Raw genomic sequence first — 20795 nt, 5'->3', positions numbered from 1 at the left:
CCGGAGAAAATCCACACAGGCACAGGGTGAACGTGCAGACTCTGCACAGACAGTGACTCAAGACAGGAATCGAACCCGGTTCCTTCGTGCTATGATGCAGGAGGGCTAGCCACTGTGCTGTCCCATTTGGATCATACGTGTGGCGATGGGAATACCTTCTCAGATTTCAAAGCCCTTAGACCTCCCCATTACCTTTGCAAAGTTGTTCATGATGTGTAACAATGAAGCCAAATGTGGTCCTCATTGGAAAATTTGCATCAATGCCAGTTAGATGTGATAATAACTTCAATATAGCCAGCAATGCCTATGGGAGCCAAATTCCCTGAGACTCCTTGAATAACAAAGTTTAAAAAGCTTATCCATTTTATTCTTTAGAAAGGTGTAGTTCACTTTTACAGCGAATGCCTCTTTATAATTTTAATTCTAAAGAAGAAAAGCATTATATTGCCCACTGCTATCAAAAATCATTCTGTGCCAATATATATTTAAGGTCTGTATGTTTTAGCCATCTGCACACATTTAGATTTGCCTGTGTGCTGTACTGAAATCAGTAAACTACATCACAACTAACCATATGATTCTATTACAGATTAAGCTTAATAAGGAGCTCAGGATGCTTTATAGGAGAATGTTTGAACCCCTTCATGTCCCTCCAGATCTGTTCCAAAGACTGACTGGACAGTTCTGCAGTATTATGACTCTTAAAAAGGATCAGACTTATGCTGCAGAAGATAAAACATCTGTTGACGATCGACTTAGTATCTTACTAAAGGGAAAGTAAGTCAAGAACACATCCTTGTTTCAGTATTTTAAGAAAAACCTTGAATTTACATGTTGTTCTAAGATATTCTCAGGACACCTCAAGGCACTTTGCATTAAATGGGCTATGTTTTGAAGTGCAGTCATGATTGCATAAACAAGAGCAGTGGCCAGTTTGCACACCCCAAAGTTCTGCAAAAGCTTAGGAAATGCATAATTTATTTGGTGGCGTTGACTGAGGGACAAATATTGGTCGAGACGTGAAATGAACTCTCCACTCTTAATAAAATCTTGTAGGGAGCTAGAACACCCACCTGAACAGACACTCAGTTCAGTGTTTCATTCAGAGGATACTGCTTTAAACAGTACAGCACTCCCTCCTCCAAGTGTTGGTTTAGATTATGCTGTCAAATTGTGGAATGTAACTGTACTTTTTTTTGACTGGACAAGAGTGCTGTCAGCTGAAGCAAACTGACATTATATTCTATCCAGATCCACCAAGCGATTTACATCAAGTGCAGTTTTTGTACCAATCTAATTTATTCAGTTTCTGTTGTGAATTATTAACTGTTTAGACCATCCCCTCTTGAGTGTAAGGACAGCTTGGAGTAAAGTCCACAAGGTGGAAGTAGGAAGGACCTGCGATATGAAAGTGGATCTTCGTAGATAACGTATTGCACTTGTAATCGTGAAGTTAGTTTACCCTTTTCTTTGCAGATCCTATCCCAAACTTGTGTTCAGCAGCAGCCAATGTTTTATCCTTTCAGAAATGCAGCTCTTTGTACCATGCATGAGGAAGACAGCCCATTTCTCTTATTCTTCAGGGTGTTTCAGTAGTTTTTCTTTCGATTGTGTTTGCCCTTGCTTTCTGCTGCAAAGTGTAAAATAAGGAGTTGGTCCGAAGCCTACAAGTTATAAATAATAGCCACTCCTCTACAAGGATCAGATTGTGACCTTTCAGCAGTTGGCTGTTAAATTCCACACTGCACCATGTGAAATATTCTCGTTGTTTTCTGGTGCTAATTCCAGCACACAAGTGGCTCAGTGGGTTAGCATTGCTGCCTCACAGCGCCAGGGACCCGGTTCAGTTCCAGCTTGGGTCAGTGTTTGTGTGGAGTTTGCACGTTCTGCATGGGTTTCCTCTGGGTGCTCCGGTTTCCTCCCACAGTCAAAAGATGTGCGGGTTAGGTGGATTGGTCATGCTAAATTGACCCTTAATGTCAGGGGGACGAGCAGAGTAAGTTTGTGGGGATAGGGGTTGAGTGGGATTGTGGTTAGTGCAGACTCGATGGGCCGAATGGCTTACTTCTGCACTGTAGGGATTCTATGATAAGCAATGTTGTTTCATGTGCTGTAACCCTTCACGTGTATCTCCAGTAGCAGAACTGCTTACCTCTGTAGCAGCAGAAACCTGGCAAGTCTCAAAATTAGCTCATGATCACCGTTCAGTTGAGGAAGATTGAACTATGAAGTTCGTCATTGGTGAAATATTCGTAGTACTTCAGAGTGCCGACTCAATTGAAAATCTTACATTCTTTACCCATTTGTTTTGCCTCTCTCTGTCAGCTGCTATTAGAGAGGCCTTCAGTCACTAGGAACCCCAAAAGGGCTAATGAGTAGACTAAATTGTGGCAGATAAGTTCAACGTGGGGGAAGTGTGAGGTGTACTTGTGTCCGAGAAAGAAAAATCAGGAAACTTTCAATGGAGGAACAAAGAGTTAAGATGAAGGCAAAATACTGCAGATGCTGGAAGCTGAAACAAAAACTGAAAATGCTTGAGAAACTCAGCAGGTCTGACAGTATCTGTGGAGAGAGAATAGAGCCAATGTTTCGAGTCTGGATGACCCTTCGCTAGAGCTGAAAGTAAAAAAAAAATCAGACAGGATTCACACTGAGGGTGGTGCGGTGTATTTGGAGAAAGGAAATGTAAATAGCGATGATAAAGGCTAAGAAAGGTGTAACAGCTTCCATTAAGTGATTGAATGTGCGAATGGCAGCACAAGGTACAGATTGTTAAAGGACTGCCTGAGGAATGTGGCAATTGGCACTGAAGGTGGGGTGGGGGGGTTTGGAGAGAGGATGGAGAGCGAGATTTTATAAGTGGAAGAATGAAAATAGAAATGGAGCGGTACAGTGGTTAGCACTGCAGACTCACAGCTCCAGGGACCTGGGTTTGATTCCTGGCTTAGGTCAATGTCTGTGTGGAGTTTGCACATTCTCCCCATGTCTGTGTGGGTTTCCTCCCACAGTCTAAAGATGTGTGAGTTAAGTATATTGGCCATGCTTAATTCCCCATTAATGTCCCAGGATGCGTAGGTTAGTGGGATTAGTGGGGTAAATATATTTGGTTACGTTGATAGGGCCTGGGTGGGATTGTTGTCAGTGCAGACTTGATGGGCCAAATGGCCTCCTTCTGCACTGTAGAGATTCTATGATTAATTTCTATGAATAAAAAGTGATAAAAATAGATGATAGAAAAGAAGAAATAAAATAAAATAAATGGAAGTAGGGTGAAGGTGGAGGGGAGAGTTCATACTATAAAGTTGTTGAACTCAGTGTTCAGTCCAGAAAGCTGTAAAGTGCCCAATCGGAAGATGAGTTAGGATGAGGAGTTAGAATGTTCAGCACCCAGATTACTAAAAGCGAGCGTACAGGTATAAAACGTAATCCAAAGACTAATGAAATGTTGGCCTTTGTCTCAAGTGTTTGGAGTACAAAAGTCAGGACCTCATGCGTGAGCCATATTATTGGAGGGAACATTATTTTCCATCCATTTGGGCTGAAGTAATTCTCCTAGCAATGTTATAATCAAGAGCTTCTGCTCTTGTTTATTGATGGATAGAAATCTAATTTCAGGACTGAGATTTTTTTTCCTCTGAACCATGGTGTGATTCCCCGGCATTAATTGCTCTGACTGTAATCTTTCTGCAGTAACTTTTTTGCTTGACAGGATGAAAGTTTCTTATCGTGGGCACTTTCTGCACAACATCTATGCCACGTCTTTCATCGACTCCCCTGAATTCCGATCAACTCAGATGAACAAAGGAGAAAAATTTCAGGTAGAATTGTGTGGAGTGCATTTTACCAGTTTTGGATTTTACATCGTCAGTGTATGTGAAACCAATGGCCTTGCTTTTACCAGCTCTCAACAGATGGGCTGGGAGGCACAGGGGAGAGGAGAGAGATGGGGATGGGGGGGGGGTGATTGCAGACTGTAAACTGGGGGAGGGTGGGATGAGGGAGGGATTGCCTGTAGCTTTCCTGTCGTCATGGCATTTTAGCAGTGGCCAATTAAAACGTATGCAGCCAATTAAGACATATTATACTAATGAAGGAGACGGTGTTCTATTGGATAAGAAACATCAAATAGCTATGCTGTGATTGATGGATTATGTATGCAAATGAAGGGTGAGAAAGTTGCTTATTTCTCATTTGCTGTAATTAACTGTAACTGCCAGTTATCTGTACGAAGCGACAGAACAACTAGCAGTGCATTGTGCTGCATGTGTGTTCTCCTTGTTAGCAAGGAATAAAGTTTGGGAGCTTGAGCACTCGGCGTGCATTGTCTGGTTAATCCTTGAAACCCGAACAGGCACCGGAGTGTGGCGACTAGGGGATTTTCATGGTAACTTCATTGTAGTGTTAATGTAAGCCTACTTGTGACACAAATAAATAAACTTTAAACCACACGCTTCTAAAATGCCTGTGTGATGGTTGTCCAATTCTTCACTTCTTTTAGCCAACTCGAAATGAATGGATAACTAAATCACAGCTTACAGCCGGAATCTTATCACCACTCACGTCAGCAGGATTTTCCCATCCCGTTGCAGTGAGCGGAGATTTGGCTGGCCACCAAATACTCTGACCTCGCTCCAGTGGAAGTGCGGCGTGAACAGCCAGTACGACAGCGCTCATCATGTTTGTTGCATTGTACGTAGATTATTTTCTAGCTCTCTGTGATCATTGAAGCTATAATGTGTTCAGTGCCTGACACATTTTGTAACTTGAGACGTATTTTGAGAATAGTGGAAGCAGGGAAATGTATCCTAGTTTGATTTATGGATATACAACATAATTCACTGGATTCAGATGTTTAATATTAGTGATTCCCAAAATGAGCATTTTTGTTTCCACATTGGTTTAAATAATTCTTCACCCTTGTTCTCTTCTGTTCTTTGCCCTTGTTCTAGTCCATGTGCTTTCATTTTACATGGTGGAGTATGCATCCAGTATAGAGGCTCACTCTTGTTCTTTCCGCCTCTCTCTTGTGATTACAAAATAGGTGTTTTCTGTTATGCAACTTGGATCTGTATGACACAGTCTGGACATTTTGAAGTTAACTTGCAAAAATCCTGAATTTTGGGTGTTATGGTGCTTATATTGCTTTCATCCTTAAAGAACCAGTTACTGATATCTGTCAGATTGTTCTTAATTCAAGTTGTACGTGCATGCTATTTTCCCAAAGAAGGAACCAAACAATTTGACCAACTGTTTTGAAATCAAATGCTAGGTAGAAAGGGAGAGCAGATTTTGATAACTTAAGGGATCTTTCTTCACGTGTTCCAGTCGACGTGATCCTGGTCTCCACCTGATGTCTCTCACAGAGAAGCAGATGTGGTTACTAACTGTGTACACAGAAAATCATGCTGGGTCAGTCTGTGGTATATCGCTACATAGGATTTTGAGATACTGGTCAGTTCACTAATATCCTCATAGTTTTAGAGGATTAGAAACCCATCATCTCACCTTGCCCCTGGGATTTCCACACAGACTGCATCGAAGATATAATAAGCTTTAAATGAACATTAATAGCGGAGTGACCCAGAGTCCATCATGGTATCAATTATTGCCACCTGCTGGGACTGAAGCAATTGCATGTAGCATTTGCATTTGAGACCAAGGTAGTTTTTACACTCTGCTGTGCCATTGAAAGTGATGATCCCTCACAATGATGTCCTCTCTCCACAGGTAACTATTGTGGCTGAAGATAACTGCAAGTTTTTGTGCTGGTCCAGAGAGAGACTAACTTACTTCCTGGAAACGGAATCATTTCTTCATGAAGTGTTTAAGTATCTCATTGGCAAAGATATCACAAACAAGCTGTATTCTTTGAATGACCCAACACTAAGTGACAAAGTAGGTATTAGAGTTGCATGACTGATGTTTAATGGTATATAAATATTCTAAGAGAATTGGGATTTTGATGTATTAAAAGTTGTCCAGTTTTAAAATATTTTGCATGAAAAATGTCTTGAGATAAGAGCAGCTATTTAAATATATCCTTTAATACATTCACTTATTTCTCGTGTGTTACATATAGTGAGCCACTATTAAGTTTACATAAAATAAACTATGTAAAATATGTAGAACATATAATGAACAGGCTGTGATGTGATTAAAAAGAAAATTACATAGGCTTCATTGTGTGATTGTTTTTAACTGTTTCGTTACCCAAGTTTTTTTTTTATTTTTGGTTTCCCTTTTAAACCTCTATCACTCTCGAAGTAGCAAATTGTACTTGAGTTTGGTCACATGGGAGCTTGATCCTGTCTGATGTCCAACTGTTTTTCATGTGTGAGCCTAAATGCTATGTGCTGTTGGCCTATTCCACCACACCAGCGTAAGTTCCTGTTTTAATCAAGTATCCACATATCAATAGATAGCAGTTGGGATCAGGCAACCTGGAGGCTTTATTTTTTTCTCCCCTTAAACTTGAGACAGTAAAGGGCATGTAACCATGGCCAACCCACCTAGCCTGCACATCTTTAGACTGTGGGAGGAAACCCACGCAGACACAGTGGGAATGTACAAACTCCACATAGATATTGACCAATGCCAGGAATCGAACCTGGGTCCCTGGCACTATGAGCCACTGTGCCACCATGCCACCCAAGTTTGTTTGCACATACAAACCTGATGAGTACTTCTGAGGTATTTAATGACATAATATCACCCAGGTATTTCACTTGTGCAGAATATTTAAGAGTGGTTAATTTATTTGACAGGTTCAAATGTTATGTGATAATTACCGGGCTAATTAAATCCCAAAGGGAATCTTGGCAAGCTATCATAACAAATTTCAATTTGTTATTTACTATGAGAAGATATCTGTACTGAAATCAGGAGTCACAAATTTCAATAACACTTTTGGACATTTTAAATAGAAATTGAAATGTTTATTAACAAAAGAAAAGAAAACTTAAACACACAATATTATGTTTACACAGTTAAAATTAGTCTAACTGAACATTAAAGAACCATGGCAGCACGGTGGCACAGTGGTTAGCACTGTAGCCTCACAGCGCTCGGGACCCGGGTTTGATTCCCAGCATGGGTCACTGTGTGTGTAGAATTTGCATGTTGTCCCCATGCCTGTGTGGATTTCCTCCAGGTGCTCCAGTTTCCTCCCACAGTCCACAGATGCTTGGGTTAGGCAGGTTGGCCGTGCTAAATTGTCTCTTAGTGTCAGGGGGACTAACAAGGTAAATGCATTGGTTTATGGGCAGAGGGCCTGGGTGGAATTATGGTCGGTCCAGGCTTGATGGGCTGAATGGCCTCCTTGGTTGGGGGGGCAGGGGTGCAACATGATGACACAGTAGTTAGCACTGCTGCCTCACAGTGCCAGGGACCTGGGTTCAATTCCCGCCTCAGGTCGCTGTGTGGAATCTGCATGTTCTCCCTGTGTCTGCGTAGGTTTCCTCCAGGTGCTCCGGTTTCCTTTCAAATTCCAAAAATGTGTGGGTTAGGTTGATTGGTCGTGCTAAATTGACCCTCGTGACTGGGGGGTTTGTAGGGTAAATATGTGGGGATACGGGAGTGGGGCCTGATGGGATTGTGGCCAGTGCAGACTTGATGGGCTGAATGGCCTCCTTCTGCACTGTAGGGTTCTATGATTTTTCAGAAGCAGATTTCAACTGTAAAATAAACAAGTAAGGATTGATGAGCAAATATATACACTGGAAACCTCCAACCTGGTCAGTGGCCGGGATTCTCTGGCACCACTGCAGTGAATGGAGTTTTGACTGAGCACCAAATTCTCCATTCTCGCTGGCAGCAGGGGCAGAGCGAGCGGGATTGGAGAATCCTGCCCCCTAATCCTACTGCGCCCTTCTTCCTGTGATCAGTTGGTAAAACCCAGCAAGGGAATTGTCTGAATTCAGTTAAATTACTGTCAATGTGACAGCAGTCAGAATGGTGGAATTATCAGTCCTAAATCTTTATGAAGCAAAATTAATAATCCTGGAATGGGAGTTATGGATTTGGCAGCCTGAAGGTTGATGGGAAAGTGACAAAGATGAAGAAAAATTGGAGTGGGGAAAGAGCTTTTCTTTTAATTCACTTGTTCTTCCACTCCTACCCACATATTACTGCTGTGTGCATTGACACCATTACTAAGACATTCAGATCACAGAGGCCTAGTTTTGATCCAGATCCTAGTTTCTTGTTTCTTTTCAATTACTTAATCTCACCAATGGCAGCAGAGTACATTAATTTGTCCCATTTGTTCTCTGTGCGTGCGTGTGTTTGTGTGTGTGTGTGTTTGTGTGTGTGTGTGTGTGTGTACGCTACCAAGAACAGGCTTGGCTGTGATGCTCTTTTGTTGAAATAGTCTGTTGACGATGGCTCACGTATGGACAATGGCCATTGGAAAGTTGATAATTCAGGGAGATGGTGGCTGAGTGGTAATGTCACTGGGTTAGTAACCCAGAGACCCAGACTGATGCTGTGAGAACACAGGTTCAAAACCCACCATGGTAGCTGGTGAAATTTAAATTCCATCAATAAATCTGGGATATAACGTGCATTCCAGTGTCAGTGACCCTGACAATTGTCATCGATTATTGTAAAAACCTATCTGCCTCACTTGTGTCCTTCAGGGAAGAAAATCTACTGCCCTTAGATGGTCTGGTTTACGTTGGACTCCAGACCCACAGCAATGGGGTTGATTCTTAACTGTCCTCTAAAATTACCTAGCAAGTCACTCAGTTCAGGGGCAATTAGAGATGGGCAACATATTGTGGCCTTGCCAGCGTCATCAACATCCCATGAAAAAATAAAGCCAAGGTACAATTGTAGAGGTGGAGGCAAAGCATAGAGTCAGTGGGGACCAAATTATTGAACAAAGCGACTGTTTAAACAAAGACTTGATGTGGGGATGCCGGTGTTAGATTGGGGTGGGCACAGTAAGAACTTGCACAATACCAGGTTAAAGTCCAACAGGTTTATTTGGAATCACGAATTTTCGAAGCATTGGAATATAAGGTGCATTCCAATTTCCAGCTCATGGTTCCAAAAAAGCCCATTAGACTTTAATCTGGTGTTGTCAGACTTCTTACAGTAAAGGCTGAGGACGATAATATGGTGCTCTGTTGCGTATTCTAATATTATGTCAGGATCTTTACTTTCTTTGTGTATTCTGTTTTTCAATCAGTGGTGAGTCTAGTTCAGAAACTGTGGCCCAGAATTTCCTCAGATCAGCTCTTATTCTGCTATGTAGCTGTGTAGGAAATGTAGCGAAATCCCCTGTACATATTATTGTCACACTTTAGGGAAAGTTATATTTCCAATAAAACATACACCTTCTGCAGTGTTCTGTAACGCACAGTTACATGCTGTATTCACTGGACATTATATATTTTGGACCCCTCACCTTCCCCATCCCCTTCTCCCCAAATGTTGTTATTTTAAGGGAATGCTTGACCCCATATTTTGAGATTTAAATTGGGGCTTTCTTGTAACAGATGAATTTGCCGAGCTCTCCAGAAGGATTAAGGTTTTAAGTTTATTTATTAGTGTCACAAGTAGGCTTACATTAACACTGCAGTGAAGTTACTGTGAAAATCCTGTAGTCACCACGCTCTGGGTTGGGTACACTGAGGGAGAATTTAGCATGGCCAATGCACGTAACCAGCACATCTTTTGAACTGTGGGAATAAACTGGAACACCCAAAGGAAATCCACGCAGACACAGGGAGAACTCAGTATAAAACACAACATATGTAGATCACAGTACATGTTGCTACCAATTTTAATATGCTTCATTTGAATATTGTATCCTGGGATTAGTTGTAAAATATTCTCTATTGTGTTTTCCAATAACTATTTACAGGGAGCAGGGATTAAGAGAGCCAAACTTTGTGTCAATATCCAGTGCAAACTTGATATATTTTACGAATTTATTTTTCCAAACAGAGCAGAAAGCTAAATGTAGAACTTTGCCTGGTAATCCATCTATTATCAGGCAGTTTTAATCAAACATTAAATAAATCTATTCAACAGACAACATAGAATCCCCGACACTGCAGAAGGAGTCCATTCACCCCAGGGAGCCTGCAGTGACAACAATCCCACCCAGGCCCTATTCCTGCAATCCCAAACTAATCCCACTGGCACTATGAGGAAATTTAGCATGATCAATCAACCTGACTCTCACACCTTTGGCGTGTAGGAGGAAACTGGAGCACCTGGAAAAACCCTCACAGACGGGGCAAGCATGCAAACTCCACATAGGCAGCCACCTGTGGCCGGAATTGAACCTGGGTCCCTGGTGCTGTGAGGCAGCAGTGCTAAGCACTGTGCTGCCGTGCCGCCGTAACTTGTATACAATATTTAACACTGGAAACAGATCATTTTCCAAAATAAAATGGGAACTACAGCACTTCGTGGTGAAAACTCTCATCTAAAATTGGAACTGGAATTGATGATGGTTCTTTCTGTACTGTGCTTTTTTCATGGAAAGGTGGAGAAACAAGTCAGTAAGACCTCAAAGATCGCTGGTCATGGGAGTTCCTGAGCAGCCCAAATGGTCTCTGGAAAGAGAGCCTTTTGCCTTGTAGCCCTGAGTTTTTATTGTGCTAGCAAAGGCTCCTGATTAATATATCAGGGAGCTATCTTGAATATTTACCCTAGACAGAAAGACCAGCTGAATCAACCTCCTCTCCCAAGTATCTGCAATTGGACCTGTGTGTGTTTAATAAGAGTAAGAGTTTCTAAGAATGATTCTGTTAGTTACAAGATCATAATAGGACAAATTAATTTTATTTCAAGAAGCTAGTATTGTTTTAACTAAAGGCTATCTTAGAGGAATTGCTATTTCAGGGTTACCTCACAGTCCAAACACATATATAGCACGCTGATAATCATCCAGTTCAAAGTTGAAAATGGTGCCTTGAGTAGTCCTTATGAGGTACCTGGAAATGTAAAATTTCAAGTTTATTTATTATTGTTACAAGTAGGCTTCTATCAACACTACGATGAAGTTACTGTGAAAATCCCCTGGTTGCCACACTCCGGCGCCTTTTCGGGTACACTGAGGGTGAATTTAGCATAGCCAATGCACCTAAACGGCACATCTTTCGGACTGTGGGACGAAACCAGAACACCCAGACGAAATCCACGCAGATACGGGGAGAACATGCAAACTCCGCACAGACAGTGACCCAAGTCAGGAATTGAACCCAGGTCCCTGACACGGAGGCAGCAGTGCTAACCACTGTGCTGCCCCCTTCCTATCCACTTAAGAGATATAGGGCAAATTTCATAATAGCAACTTCCCAGAAAAAGTGAGTGCTGAGTAAGGTTCCTTGAATAGACTGCCAGCTAGGCATTCAACAGTAAGTGATTAACATTTACCAACAACATTCTGTTTATCTTGTTTCTGAACATCAAGTTTCCTTTTTTTTAACAGACTGCCAAGAAGATGGAGCGACAGCCAAGTCTATGTTCCCAGCTTTCAATGATGAAAATGAGAAATAGTATGGCCAGCAGCAGCGATACAGAAGATGGAATGTCACATTTTCTTCATGGAGGATCTACTGCTTCGTCAATCCGTGAGCATCAACTAAATGGCACCTCCCTTCATCCTGCTTGCAAGCATTAAGAAATTGCGATTTTCAATTTACAATCACACACCATCAAACTAACTGCTCGGAATTATGAATCAGGCTTAACCAGGAGATTTGCTTAATTCAAACACAACCAACCCATTATCATCAAACAGGGCTTTCAAAACCCTTCCTCCCCCACCTCCGCTGCCAGCATATCATAACATCCTTAAAGTGATACCTTAACATCATCTATAAAAAAAAAACATACTGTAAAATACAGTCCTTAATGCTGATGCATCACACAGATCACTGATGATACACATTCCACATACGTATTCCGTTCCCCTGCTAATGCTAGTCATCAAACTCCCTGCTTCCAAATAATTATATTCTATATCCAGCTTAGTTTCTAGTAGGCCATATTCATACGCACTTCAGACTATGATGTCTAACCCAAGAAGCACTTTTTGGGGTACAGTGAAAAGTATTGTTTCTTGCACACTATACAGACAAAAACATACAGTCCATAGAAGGAGAGAGTGCAGAATGTAGTATTACAGTCATAGCCAGCGTGTAGAGAAAAATCAGCTTAATATGAGATCGGTCCATTCAAAAGCCTGATGGCAGCAGGGAAGAAGCTGTTCTTGAGTCGATCTGTATCACAGACTTCTAAACCACCTATTAAATATTCTGAGGAAACGTTCTTTAAAGTTTTTTCATGTCAGTTAAATAGAGAAGAACATAAGAATATTTTCGATATTTCCCACCTGATAACAAATAAGCTTTATTGCTTTAGTCCAAGAAAAAGTAAAACGTGGTGTAAAACTTTCGAAGCAGATTCAGCCTTTTTGGTGCAACCCGACAGGCCAACCCTCAGCTGGTTCTGTCTTCTGACCTAATTCCATGCCTGACTGTATGAATTCAAGGTTGTCGCGGTAGCTGTGTGCTCCCCTGTGTGTCTGTGGATTTTATGTGCCTGAAGTTAACACTTCATGTTGTTTTCATTTTGTAAAAAGGAACTAACTTGCAAGACTGCTCTAACATGTCTGAAAGGAGTCAACTGCTGCGTTTTGTTCACGCTTGGTCCGATTGCGACTAACTACATGGTCCCAGGTACTGGAAAAAAGTCAGTACGTTATTATGAACCCAGAATTTAATCTTTTTCTAATTGCAGAGCAATACTGATTAAATCACCAAGCCTTAAAAGGGAAAATAATTTATCAAAGTTGCTGTGATGACTCATGTTAACTAGAATGCCCTTGAGAGGGATCCTACCAGATTGTAGGTTGAAGCACTGCTCCCAGATTTGGGCACACAAGCCAGATTAGAATTTTAGTACAGTATTAATAGAGTTATACATGGTCAAAAATTGTGTTTTTTTTAAATTAGATGCACTACTTTAAGAATAGCAGAATAATCTTGTGTGTGCACTGGACGTTCGAACTCTTGTTCTTTTTCTGATTATAGTTTTGAGCCTAAAGTTACATATTAGAAGGACTTGTGCCTTATAACTGCAATCCACACCTGATATGGGGTAATAGTGCAAGATTTAAAGTATTTAACCTAATTTGTAACTCTCAATTGTAAAGCCATTTGGCCATTGTTTATTTTTCTGTATTTTTCCTGCAACATGCCTTGTGATCTTTCTTGACTGTTCCAACATTTGGATCTTAACCAATTTTTCGTGATTGCCTGTCAATCAAACCTGCTTACTTGGTGATGAGTCTTTCTTTCAATTCTTGGCTAGACCATAAGAAAAAGGAGCAGAATTAGGCCATTTGGCCCATCAAGTCTGCTCTGCCACTCAATCATGGCTGATATGTTTCTCTGCCCCATTCTTCTGCCTTTTCCCCATAATCCTTGAACCCCTTATTAATCAAGAGCCTATCTATCTCTGTCTTAAAGACACTCAATGACCTGGCCTCCACAGCCTTCTGTGGCAATGAATTCTACTGAGTTTTCCATTGTCTGTTTTATGCTTCTCCTTTTGAATGAATGGGAAAATTTGGAACTATTTATAACTACACGATGGGCAAATATGTAACAAGGCCTGTTGTTCTTTTCTGATTTAATGGTTCTGTACTGATATCTAAATTGCATAATTCTGTACTGTATTGATACAAGCAGAATAGCCAAGGCTGTTAACCCTAATGGCTCAGTGAATAAATGTTCTTCATTTAGTACCCACCCATATAGCCTGGGAAAATCCCAAGTTGTTCCATTGTTTGAGTGATTTCCTAGCATATGTTAGAGTCACAGCCTCATCCCTGCACTTCAGGAGAGGACCAGATAAAGGAACGAAACCGTCCCACATTATTATACTAACAGTGATAGATACAGAGGGATCTGAGCATGCAGAGCTACAGTTCCATAAAAGTGGCAACACAGGTGGCTAACTTGAATAAGAAGGCATTTGGCCTGCTTACCTTCATTGGCTGGAGCTTTGACTACAAGAGTTGGGAAATAATGTTGCAGCTGTATAAAACCTTGGTTAGGCTGCATTTGGAATATTGCACGCAGTTCTGGTCGCCACACTATCAGAAGGGTATGAAAGCTTTGGAGAGAGTGCGAAGAAGGTTCACCAGGATGTTGCCTGGCCGCGAGACCATTGGCTATGAGGAGAGATTGAATAAACTTGGATTATTTTCATTGGAAGGATGGAGGATGAGGGGTGACCTGATAGAAGTCTACAAAATTATGAGAGGTGTAGACAGAGTGGATAGTCAGAGGCTTTTTCCCATGGTGTAAGTGTCAACTACAGGGGAGCACAGGTTCAAGATGAGAGGATGAAAGTTTAAGGGAGATGTGCAGGGGATGTTTTTCACGTAGACAGTGGTGGGTGCTTGGAATGCAGTGCCAGAAAAAGTGGGTGATGGAAATAGCACTAAGAGGCATCTGGATGGGCACATGAATTGGGAGGGAATAGAGGGAAATGGACTGAGTAAGGAATATAGAAACATCGAAAATAGGTGCAGGAGTAGGCCATTCGGCCCTTCGAGCCTGCACCACCATTCAATATGATGGTAGCTGTTCGTGCATTTTCAGTATCTCGCTCCCGCTTTCTCACCATACCCCTTGAGCCGCAAGGCTACGCCCAGCTCCCTCTTGAACATATCCAATGAAATGACCCCAACTGCTTTCTGTGGTAGAGAATTCCACAGGTTCACAAATTTCTGAATGAAGAAGTTCTTCCTCATCTCACTCCTGAATGGCTTATCCCTTATTCTTAAACCGTGACCCCCGATTCTGCACTTCCCCAACATCGGAAACATTCATAGAAACCCTGCAGTACAGAAGGAGGCCATTCAGCCCCTTGAGTCTGTACCAACCACAATCCCACCCAGGCCCTATTCCTGTAACTCTCATTTACCCTGCTAATCCCCCTGACATGAGAGTCAGTTAAGCGTGGCCAATCAATCTACATAAGAACATAAGAAATAGGAGCAGGAGTAGGCCATCTAGCCCTTCGAGCCTGCCCCGCCATTCAATAAGATCATGGCTGATCTGTCGTGGCTCAGTTCCACATTCCCGCCCTCTCCCCATAACCCTTAATCCCCTCTCTTATCAAAAACCCATCAACCCGCGTCTTAAAAATATTTAGCGAGGCAGCCTCCACCACTTCAACGGGCAGAGAATTCCAGAGATTCACCACCCTTTGAGTGAAGAAGTTCCTCCTCAACTCCGTTCTAAACTGCCCCCCCTTTATCTTGAGGCTGTGCCCCCTAGTCCTACTATCCTTTCTGAGCAGGAAGGGTCTCTCCACCTCTGTCCTATCCATCCCATTCATCATCTTATACGTCTCAATGAGATCTCCCCTCATTCTTCTAAACTCTAACGAGTACAAGCCTAGTTTATTCAGCCTCTCCTCATAGCTCAACCCCCTCAACTCCGGTATCAGCCTAGTAAACCTCCTCTGCACTCCCTGTAAGGCCAAAATATCCTTGTGTAAGTATGGCGCCGAAAACTGCACACAGTACTCCAGCTGCGGCCTCACCAATGCCCTATACAGCCGCAGCAAGGCCTCCCTACTTTTATATTCAATCCCCCTTGCTATGAAGGCCAGCATCCCATTCGCCTTCCTGACCACCTGCTGCACCTGCAAGCTGGGTTTTTAACCCGCACGTCTTTGGACTGTGGGAAGAAACTGGAGCACCCGGAGGAAACCCACACAGGCAAGGGAAGAAAGTGCAAACTCGACACAGAAAGTGACCCAAAGCTGGAATTGAACTTGGGTCTCTGGCACTGTGAGGCAGCAGTGCTAACCAGTGCTGCCCTAACTTCCTTGTAACCAGTCTGTCCAGTCCCATCAGGATTTTATATGTTTCTATGAGATCCCATCTTATTATTTTAAATTCCAGAGAGTACAAGCCCAGTCGATCCAGCCTCTCTTCATATGTTAGTCCTGCCATTTCAAGAATCAGTCTGGTGAACCTTTGCTGGATGCCGTTCCTCAGATCAGGAGACCAAAACTGCACACAATACTCAAGGCATGGCCTCACTAAGGCCATGTATAACTGCAGCAAGGCATCCTTACTTATATACTCAAATCTTCTTGCTATGAATGCCAACATGCCATTGCCTTTCTTCACCACCTACTGTGCCTATGTGCCAATCTTTAGTGACTGTTTTCCGCCATGACACCCAGGTCATGTTGCACTTCCTCTTTTCCTAAACTGCCACCAAACAGATAATATGCTTTCTTCCTTTTTTACCACCAAAGTAGATGAATTCAGAAGGTTTTTTTTTAGTTTGGTTCGGTTATCATGATCAGCAGGGGTTTGGAGGGCCGAAGGGCCTGTTCCTGTGCTGTACTTATCTTTGTTTGCTCTTCCTTGTAATATTTTCAAAAAATGTTTGTCCATCTCTAGCATTTGAGGGTTGTGCATGTAACTACATTTTGCATATTCCTTCAATCTGCACAAATGTTGTTGTAACAGTGTTAAAAACCTAACTGAATATTTTAACGTTGCCTGGTATTAACCATGTATTTTTAAATAAAACAAAACTTACCAATGGGGAACTTATTCTTTGTTTCCCAAAATTTTTGGTGAACTGTGCATGATTTCAAATAACCTTGAGTGAGTCTGAGTTGAAAATGATTGATATTGATGGATGGTTAGATTAAATCTATAGCTAAAAAATATCTTATTGTTTTAGTAGGCCTATGGAGCTGAACAAGAAGTAATGTCTAAGGAGGGAATGGACAAACTTTATCATCACTTTCTGCAATTACATTTTAGTACCATTTAGTTTTAAGTTGTTTTAATTTGCATAACTTTTTATCTTCAATGTAACATTTTCAGTTTTATTTGGTTAAGGATGGTGAGTGCCTTGGAGAACTTCCAAGTAGTGGTAATGTGTCGGTGCTGACTCGATAGGCGGAAGGGCCTCTTCTGCACTGCATGATTTTATAATTCTATGGTGCTCCCATTCATCTGCTGCCTTTGTCCTTTTAGATGGTAGAAGATGTGGGTTTGGTAGATGCTGTCTAAGGAGCCTAGGTGAGCTCCTGCAGTGCATTTTATAGATGATACAAACTACTGCTACTATGTATCAAGGGTGGAGGGAGTGACTGTGGGTGGGGTGCCATTGAAACCAGCTGCTGTAAGCAATCATGTAAATTACCATTCATTTATTGTTTTAAAACTTAGATAGGAATTCAGTGGACAATAATTTTTTGTGGCAGGCATCCAATGTCATCAGCCATTAGCTAAGCTTGTCAATTCACACATGGGTTTTAAATTACTTGTATTGAAAGTTTTTGAAAGCATGATCTTTGCAGTGAGGATGATGAGGTACCTGAGAGCAGAGTGAACAGGACAAGAAACTATGCATATCCTTAACCACTAAATTGAAGGATTGTGAAATGAAAAGTGTAAGAACAGAAAAAAATATATAAATTAGAGTGGATGGATGCAATGCCAGACCAGATATAGAATGGGAAATAGTAAGAGAGAAAAATGTAATTAGGAAAGTGGGGGAAAGAGCGAAAAAATGGAATTTGACATTTTATAAACGTCAAGAATGATTAAAACACGAAGGTATGAGACTCTACAGATGGAATTTTCCCATTCTGCCCACGGCAAAATTGTAGCAGGTGAGACAGGACCATGCAAAGGTCCATTGACCTCGAGAAGGATGTTCCAGTCTTGAGGCGAGCGCGGTTGGAAAATCCCCCCAGATCCTGTTAACAGTTCAGTTTTAATTTTAATTTAACTTCCAACAAATTTGATTGGCAGTAATTTACAACTGCTGCACTGTTAAAAGGGAATTGGATCGGAAGTGAACAAGACTTTACTTCCTGTGGTGGACTAAGCTTGAAGCTAGTGTGCAAAAAGCAACTTTGTGCTGTTGCATATATTTAAATATGAAGGAGCAGCACATCTCATCAAGTCTTACAGCATTGGCCTGATATGCCTGTGCAGCTTCTTAAAAGGAGTGATCCTTTAAAACTCAACAGCAAGTAACTTTGGATTTCCACTGTATAATTGGACATCTCTCTCATCTGAAGCTGCTGTAGTGTTTGCGCATAAACCTTGCCATTGCTTTGTCAGTAAACTGTGGAAGGTCATTTTGTTTCTTTGGTGCATCTCAAAAGAAGTTAATTAAGTTTGAAAAAAAAAGACTTTATGCACTATTGACTTGGAAGCAAACATTTGATTGCAGAGATTTTCAATTTTGTTTCTGTTTTCTTTTAAATAAAACAGAGAGGTCCCCATACACAAGGACTTCAGGAAAAATGAAACCCATTGAGGAGTCTATTGAGGATGATGTCTTTGAACCGGCTTCACCAGTTGCCCAGTTGGCTCCCAACTGGTCCTGAACGAAACAAAATGGGAAATGTTTCTAGCAGAGATGAGTTCTTATCTGCTGGAAAATACAAGCATCCATCCAAATAAGTCCTGTTACTTTTCAACTACTGAACCACCAGTACGCAGCCAGCTGTGGCAACTACATAAAGTACACAGATTTCCAGGATTTGGCATGTGTTCATTTGCTTCGTCACTCTTGTCACTTTTCTGTTCCTTTCCCTAATTTTGTTTTTTGACTGTGAAGTGTTGAGCCAATGCATTATGGGTAACCAAAAGTATGTTGACATCTCAACCACACGAGTGAAGCACCATCTGAATTTTTTTTCCACCATTCACACTTTTGTTCACGATGTATAATCTTATTAAAGGCAAAAGCAGATTAGTTCTGCCCTACTTGTGATAAAATTAATCTCATGGGCAGAAACTGATGGGTCAGAGGAAGAACTGTTGCTTCCATTTTAAGATATCACCTGAGTTCTGTAAATTAAGATTTGGTTAAATGCCTGTGCTCCTACTTAAGTCAAGTTGGAAGCTATTTGTTAAGATTCATCTTCTGCTTTTTGAGTAGTATGAGCCACTAAAGGCCTTTTGACCTTGAAGGGAGCTGCCTGTTATGAGCTCCTTGATGTTCAGCATTATTGCGCTCTGATTCAATGCAATGTCAACACAAAGGTAAGCTAATATCCCATCAGCACTATCTTCCTTCTCCCACTCCCTCCTTTTACTCACAAAGTAAGGAGCCCTCATTATTTTTGCTGGTCTTTTTTTTTAAATCAATTTTTTTGAATGTATCTAGCCAATGTTTTGTTTTTCTTTTGAAGTGCATGGCAGGTCAGCTGCAGCTGTTCTGAAGCACAAGGGACAGATGTTGTAACAGTATTTGGGGCATTTTCGGCAAATCAGTCTGTCAACAATGAGTTGATGTCCTTTAACATCTTAGTGCACCCAGGACAAGTATCAGTGGCTGAGAGTGACCATAGGAATAATGGTGCAAAATAACTTGTAGGGCTTGAATGAGGTAGTGAATGTTGGGTTGAATCTTACCTGTACTGCTCTTGTATAAGGTTAAGAGGCGCACTGCCACCAGAATACTGGAAAGGTCACAGCTACAGTAAAAGATAATGCAAAAGCATTCTTTCACAATTATAACAAGAGGAGGGTAGTCAGGGATGGGGAGAGTTTATACCATTAAGGACCACTATGGCATCAAGTATGAAGATTAATAGAAGTTGAGTATTTTGATGCATCCTTTAGTTCTGGCCTTCTGTGTGGCCCAAATTATTGTGCTGCATCATTCTAAGCCCTAGAATTCACTCCCTAAATCTCTCTGCTCCTCAGGTATTGCCTGAGGTGCTATATCCTTGGATGCATGCAAGGCAAAAAGGGTGACAGTTTGTGAGGCACTGATGCTCATTTTAAAGAAACCATTGAAGGTTTCAGTAGATTGGAAATGAGCAAATTCAGTTTGCATTTGGAAGAAGGGTGACAGAGCCTTCGGCTGACTACCAATGCATTAACTCGTACAGTGGTTGGCACTGCTGCCTCACGGCACCAGGGACCTGGGTTCAATTCCAGTCTCAGCTCTGTGTGGAGTTTGCACTTTCTCCCCATGTGTGCATGGGTTTCCTCCGAGTGCTCCAGTTTCCTCCCACAGTCCAAAGACGTGCTGGTTAGGTGCATTGGCCATGCTAAATTTTCCCTCAGTGTACCCAAACAGGCGCTGGAGTTTGGCGACTGGGGGATTTTCACAGTAACTTCATTGCAGTGTGAATTTAAGTCTACTTGTGACTAATAAATAAATAAACTTTAATAAAATAAAAATCAATAACTATAAGTAGAGTACTTGGAGGAACATAGCCTAACAAACTAAAGGCACCGTGGCTTTCAAAAAGGCAAATCCTGCCTAACCAACCTATGAATTAAAGAGGGCCTATTAAATTTTAAATTTGAATTAAAGTTTATTTGTAAGTCACAAGTAGGCTTACATTCACACTGCAGTGAAGTTACTATGAAAATCCTCCAGTTTCCAGACTCCAGCTGTTTGGGTATGCTGAGAGAGAATTTAGCATGGTCAATGTACCTAACCCACACACCTTTGGACTGTGGGAGGAAACCAGAGCACCTGGAGGAAACTCGCACAGACACGGGGGAAAAGGTACAAACTCCACACAGACAGTGACCCAAGCTGGGAATCGAACCCGGGTCCCTGATGCAGCAGTGCTATATTAGAGGTTATATGTGGGATATTGGTACATTGTAGTTTGCCAAAATGGAAGGTGAAAGGGGACATGGGTACTTGATTTGTCACTCACCGTTTTAAGGTGGAAATAATGAAATTGTTCTGTGCTTTAATCTTCTGAAGTTAGGCTGAAGCTCCTGTACATTGCACTGGTCAGAG

At 41.6% G+C, this 20795-nt stretch overlaps 1 protein-coding gene across 1 annotated transcript in view; it reads left to right on the top strand.

Moving 5' to 3' along the window:
• Positions 1–20076, top strand: part of popdc1 (popeye domain cAMP effector 1) — a 55791-nt gene extending 35715 nt beyond the window's left edge. The window contains exons 6-10 of the mRNA XM_080193443.1: positions 590–777; positions 3710–3818; positions 5728–5895; positions 11447–11588; positions 18293–20076. Coding sequence (XP_080049569.1) covers positions 590–777; positions 3710–3818; positions 5728–5895; positions 11447–11588; positions 18293–18408 — 723 coding nt within the window. The 3' untranslated portion in view covers positions 18409–20076. The remainder of the gene's footprint in view (positions 1–589; positions 778–3709; positions 3819–5727; positions 5896–11446; positions 11589–18292) is intronic.
• The last annotated feature ends 719 nt before the right edge of the window (positions 20077–20795 follow it).

The sequence above is a fragment of the Carcharhinus amblyrhynchos genome, chromosome 7 (genome assembly GCF_965287045.1).
Source record: "Carcharhinus amblyrhynchos chromosome 7, sCarAmb.v2.hapA, whole genome shotgun sequence".
NCBI classification, from domain to species: domain Eukaryota; kingdom Metazoa; phylum Chordata; class Chondrichthyes; order Carcharhiniformes; family Carcharhinidae; genus Carcharhinus; species Carcharhinus amblyrhynchos.
Note: the sequence above shows the minus strand (reverse complement) of the source record. Positions and strands in the feature narration are given on the sequence as shown.